Source organism: Aplidium turbinatum, chromosome 1 (assembly GCF_918807975.1).
Source record: "Aplidium turbinatum chromosome 1, kaAplTurb1.1, whole genome shotgun sequence".
Lineage (NCBI taxonomy): Eukaryota > Metazoa > Chordata > Ascidiacea > Aplousobranchia > Polyclinidae > Aplidium > Aplidium turbinatum.
In genome coordinates this window covers 32935127-32940721 of record NC_137472.1, presented here as the reverse complement: position 1 = coordinate 32940721, position 5595 = coordinate 32935127, and the positions used below count along the sequence as shown (strand labels likewise).

General features: G+C 36.0%; 1 protein-coding gene across 1 annotated transcript; it reads left to right on the top strand.

The window, feature by feature from the left end:
* The first annotated feature begins 500 nt into the window (after nucleotides 1-500).
* Nucleotides 501-1305, top strand: LOC145764951 (uncharacterized). Its single transcript, XM_082576665.1, has 3 exons — nucleotides 501-600; nucleotides 793-988; nucleotides 1164-1305. The coding sequence occupies exons 1-3, from the start codon at nucleotides 501-503 to the stop codon at nucleotides 1303-1305; spliced, it is 438 nt and encodes a 145-aa protein (XP_082432791.1).
* Nucleotides 1306-5595: the final 4290 nt, after the last annotated feature.

The following is a 5595-nucleotide window of genomic DNA, read 5'->3' as shown; positions in this document are numbered from 1 at the left end:
TTTGAAATTTAAAAGTTATGCAATGTGTATCCCTAAAAAAAAACTGTGAAACTTCATTACAGGAAACAATTGTGAAGACTTCATGGGTACGCCTGTATGCATATTAATGAAACAAAAGTGTGGGAGTCTGCAAATGTCTATTTTCTGTCAAAAATCCTGTAAAACCTGCACATCATGCTCGGAATCATCAACATCATTAAAAACAACACTTGGTGGCGTTACTTGCGAAATTGGTAAGTTACCAATACAACATCAATATGGCTTCTTTTAGATGCAATGGAAAGTTTTTTAAATAGAACAATCTTAAAAAGAACCTTTACTTTGCAGTTTTGTTGATAAGCTACAATTTGAAGCATAAACAGAACCCGTCAAGAGACGCTAAGTATTTCATTTCATGAAAATTCACAATTACTTGATTTTCTATAACTCGTGAACTGGTTTCAACAGGACCATGCACTGACACCAGAGGCCCGGTCTGGTGCGGAATCATCAAACAAACGATGAAAGATGGTTGTGAGGCTTTTGGAAGTCAATGCAAATCAACTTGTAGATTGTGCAACATTTGTAAGCTTCCTCCTACAGAGCTGGCATGCACCAAAGGTGAAAAAATAATATAAATGCAATGCAAATGAAATGTGAATTAAATCAGTTTGAAAATTTTTGCTTTTTTATCATTTTAAGTTGGATGTTTTACTTTTTATATTGCAATCTACAAATTTTCTGAACAAAAATGTAAATTGATATCATAAAACAGCTGATGCCTTTTTAATTTTCTTTATTACGTTGTTGAAGATTGTGAAGATTCTGATGAAAAAACTTGTTCCTATTGGAAGAAAAAAGGTTACTGTGACGTCAAGAAAGGCTTCCCGCATACTCGCATCGCTTGTCCTTTGTCATGTGGGACATGCAAACTATGCCCAATTGAACCACCCACCACGACTACAATAAAACCAACTACCACCAAATCAGCAACAACTGTGCAAGATTGGTGAGTGCTCGTAATTGTAAAGAACTTTGTTCTTTTTCTGCATAAGATTTTTAAAATGATAACATAGGCTATGTAGTGTTAACGGTCTGGCATCATTTCGAAATCTGACGTTGACAAAATGTCAATAGAAGATTGCGGCAAGAAGTAAATTATTATTATTTGTTTTATATTTCAGTTCAACTTGCGAAGACGAAGATCAATTTTGTCCTTATTGGAAGAAAGAAGGTCATTGTGATGTATCCAAAGGTTTTCCTGACACTAGAAAAGCCTGCCGAAAGAGTTGTGAAGTTTGCAAGCCGTGTTCTGGAATCAACTAAGTTTTTTTTTTTCTACTTTTTTCTGAAAACCTTCCAGAATCGTACAATGTGTATCTCCATGCAACTGTATTTTCCTCATTCAACTTTCATTTTGTAATGGTTTATTTATTATTATTATTTGTTGGCGTTATTCTATTGTCACATGTAGAGTGAACTTAATTTACATTTTATTTTTGTGTCAAAGATTCGAAGGTTTAAAGAAAAATTGTAACTTTTACAAATTGTAGCCTAAAAATTGTAGCCTAATTTATTTTAGGAATATTTAAAAAATTCACTAAATTATTGTTATATTTATTTTATTGTTATATTTGTTATAAAATGAAGCGAAATTTACAGTAATAATAATCGTCTGCTCCGATAGCTCAGTTGGTTAAGCGCACGACATTGTGCACGAAGAAACCGAAAGTTGAAGCAGCGCTGATTCGACTTTCGGGGTGTGCGCTTTAGTAAAGCATTTTGAAGACAGCTTCTCATTGAGCGGCACCTGACGGATAGAATAATTCACAGACAGCACAACACACAAGACAATGATTGGTTTGGTTGGTTTTTGAATCTTTATACTCAGCCTGACAAAGCCTTGATAGATTATTCCTGGTAGTTTTGCATACTTGTAGAGGCTCTTGACGCAGGGCCTGTTACTGAGATTAGGCAGAGTGAAGTTTTCCGATTGTTGAAGTGTTGTTGCCGGGGAATGTTGCATCTACCTTCAGTCCACACCATAGTATGAAGTGTGATACAATTGCAGCACCATCAGCTCAGTATATTGATTACTACTGGTGAATTTGTAAATCTACTTTGAGTGCATCATATTAATCAATCAAAGAGCACGAAATTCTTTCAATTTGAAATCTCTACCCTTTCTCCAAGAGAAGACGTTTCTTGTTTTCTACATACCAAACTTGCAAATTAAGCCAGTTTTGATAGTTTTACAGTTAACAAAAAATAGAGCACACACAAACAGATGTAAAGCCGTTTTTCAAACCTTCAGCAGCTTTCAACAACGTTTTCCTAATTTGTTGTACAATTCTGTAACTATCTCATCGAAGCTTCGTCATTCATCTTCTCACGAGCATCGGAGTCAACCATGCACGTGTAACATGCATCATGCAGTAGCGCACCCAGAAAAAAAGTTTGGAGGGGGCTAATTCAGAAATGTCGGACGAGTGGTTTGCGACAATAAGGACAGTGACAATAGGCCAATGCCCATCCCTTTGATTAATATTTAAAGGCACTCACAGCTAGTGGCGTAGCCAGTAATTTTGAAAGGGGGGGTTTGACGGCCGGCGGGCAAAACCCTATGGCGTGTTCGCCTAAGACGACATCCAGTGGCAAGGGGTCTGGGAGGCCTCCCGCAGAAATTTTTGAAAAATTACTTTGAATTTGGTGCATTCTGAGAGCATTTTCAACAAAAATGTGGGTATGAATATTCCTGTAAAATGGTGCTGTCCGGTGGCATAGCAAAAGGATAAGATCATGTTTTCTTCGGCATTTTTCCAAAATAAAGCTGTCTCTATGTTTTTTCGTTGCTAATTCCTGGCTGAGATATTTGAATGTTTACTAGCACCATCAGCTTCCTCATCCCTGCGTCCACTCTTGCAATCTTCTATAGATCTCGACGTTTTCGTCATGTATGACAAAATAGAATTAGCTTTCGGTTTGCCAACACAAATAAGTGCGAAAACAACAACTAGCACGAAAACAATTTAAAACAAAACACTAATTTTGTAAAAAATAAATTTGATGTGGACGTTTTTTCTACTTACAAAACATTCAAATTTAGTTCGTATTTTCAACTAAAGTCCCAGATGCCTTCGTTTCTCTGCTCAAACGTCATATACAGTTTTACATGTCCGTGTGATTCGGCATTGATGTACGGTACATCGGTACGTATGTCCACCAGACATTTGACCACAAGAGTAGGCTACAGGAGTATCTGAACTTTAGGGAGTTAAAGAAAAGTGCCATTAAAAACCATATCATGGAGTGTTCTTTTTGCTCTGATCGAAAATTCTCTGCTGACTCATTTAAAATTCTACGCAAAGATAAATTCCAATTTGACACAAAATTTAGGAAGCACTGTTAATCAAACGCTATAACTCAAATTTAAACAAACAATTATTTGCTGGAGGCGAGTCCATTCTCTTCAACATTTACTGGATATCACCTTCCCTGTGGAGCAAATTTTTTCGTAGTTATTTATGTAGTTGCCTTTTCCTAATGTAATTTTACCTTCAAGAAGTTGGAATATATTGCATTTTTATAAATATTTTCAGATTCCTGAAGAGGGCTTAAGTTAAACCGAAAACGTTCAACTGTTAAAACTATTTGTAAGTTAAATATGTAAAATATATTGTTATAATGCTCAGCCCTGTTGTATTGTTGTGTCTTATTCATACCTAACCTGTAAGCAAAATGTATAAATGAGGAGCATACAAAAACTTCATTTTTAGTGGCGGGTTTGGGGGGGGCTTGAGCCCCCTTAGCCCCATGCTGGGTGCGCTACAGGCATCATGTTTCTAGCTAAAACCCTACACACGAATGTGACCTCCTTTTCTTGCAACTTTGGCACTGAGATGCGATCACAAACTATATCAACACGTTTACTATTCTCAGTCTGCCAAATAGAGCAAAAATTCGACTGCTTGTGTATGTTATACAATGAAGCAAAGGTTGACTGAATGGGTCTCTTGCTGAAGTCCCGGAAAAAACTATAAAATGCTGTGGTAAATGGTAAAGGGATTCTCGGCCAGAAACGCTCAAAAGGAACAAGAAAAAAAGTCCGGTTTCGTCTGCTAATGCAACCAATGTAGATGTGTCGATGCTATACACATTGGCAAATTTTATGTCCTGCTATCATGCTATGGAAAATTGTGACATAATCTTTTAGCCCATCTATTAATTTTACTCAGGAAGAAATACGTTAGATTTTGCTTGCAGATTTTTGGTTGCACATCACTTTGCTTTAGGAGCAAAAAGACAACAATGTTTAAAAAGCACAGCCTACTCATTTGAATGAATGTCGAAAACAATATTCAAAGATTGTATAATCCCAGTAACAAGTTTCGACTGGCGCACGTGGCATGAAAACATGGTTCAATTAAATCTATAGGAATTTATTTTCATAGATAAGATTGAAATTTGGTTTTCGAAGATTATCACATGGGTTAGAAAACTTAAAGTTAAAGATACGACTCGTACAAGTAATACTTTGCGAAGCCTAACATAATGATTGAGCTTTTTTGCAAAGCGAAATATTGAAGGTAATAAGCCATAACCGCTCCCATTGAATATTCTTTCTACTTTACCTCATTTTCATCATCATTATGTTCCTTCCTCGTATCGAGGGTTGGATACAATGTGCCATTGTTCTCGACCATGAGCTGTTCGTACTGCGTTTTCATAACTTAATTTTGTCCATTTAGTGATGTTTGATGTCCAAATCATTCTTGTACAATTTGGGTAGATAGGTAGCTCTTTTGAACCATAAACAAACATAACTCAGCAACAACACTACATTTAACATTATAAAACAAAAAACAAAAGCGAACGTTTTCGGCTAGTCATACAGCCCTTTTCAAGCCTATAAAAAGAAAATACATATTAAAAGAAATCCTAAAGAATCATATAGTATCACAGCAAAAATATAGTCAAATCTAAACATTTAAGAAACTGTCTCGCTCACACAAATGACAACTGAAAATTACACACCACAACGGGTCAAGTATTTGAGAAGTAAAAATTAATTAATTATTCAAAAAAGAAATCAGGCAGAATTACGCAAGATTGACAGAAGCACAACACGAGATAGTGGTACAAACAAAGAAAATTCAAAAACTGTTAAAAGATAAGAAGCTCCGCCAGCAAATAATTGCCCGTTGAGCCCTGGGTTTAAAGATTTGATGATCAATGCCTCGTGAATCTTAGTGTCGAACTCGGACAAACACTTACGAACAATTTTGAAGGACTGCAATGACGGTTTATTGTTTGAGCACGATTGGCAGTTTCTAATATGGTCTTTAATTGCACTGTTTTTATTAAAATTAACTAAATTCAAATGCTCTCCCACTCTCGTCACCAAATGTCGTGTGGTCATACCAATGTATGACGATCTCGCGAGCAAAGTGAACTTATAAACGACGTTTGAACATAAGCGGAAAGGAGTTTTAGACTTTAACTGAAAATAATAACCAGCTTTAAACGTTTTATAAACGGGAAAAATCTTAACTTTAAACTTCAATGCAATAAATCTGGACAAACTTGTGGCAAAACGTTTGGATTCCTTGCCAACAA

Coding starts and splice junctions, on each gene's coding strand:
- LOC145764951 (XM_082576665.1), top strand. CDS start 501: ATGAAAGATGGTTGTGAGGCTTTTGGAAGTCAATGCAAATCAACTTGT. Junction 601..792: donor AGAGCTGGCATGCACCAAAG/GTGAAAAAATAA, acceptor ACGTTGTTGAAG/ATTGTGAAGATTCTGATGAA. Junction 989..1,163: donor GCAACAACTGTGCAAGATTG/GTGAGTGCTCGT, acceptor TTTATATTTCAG/TTCAACTTGCGAAGACGAAG.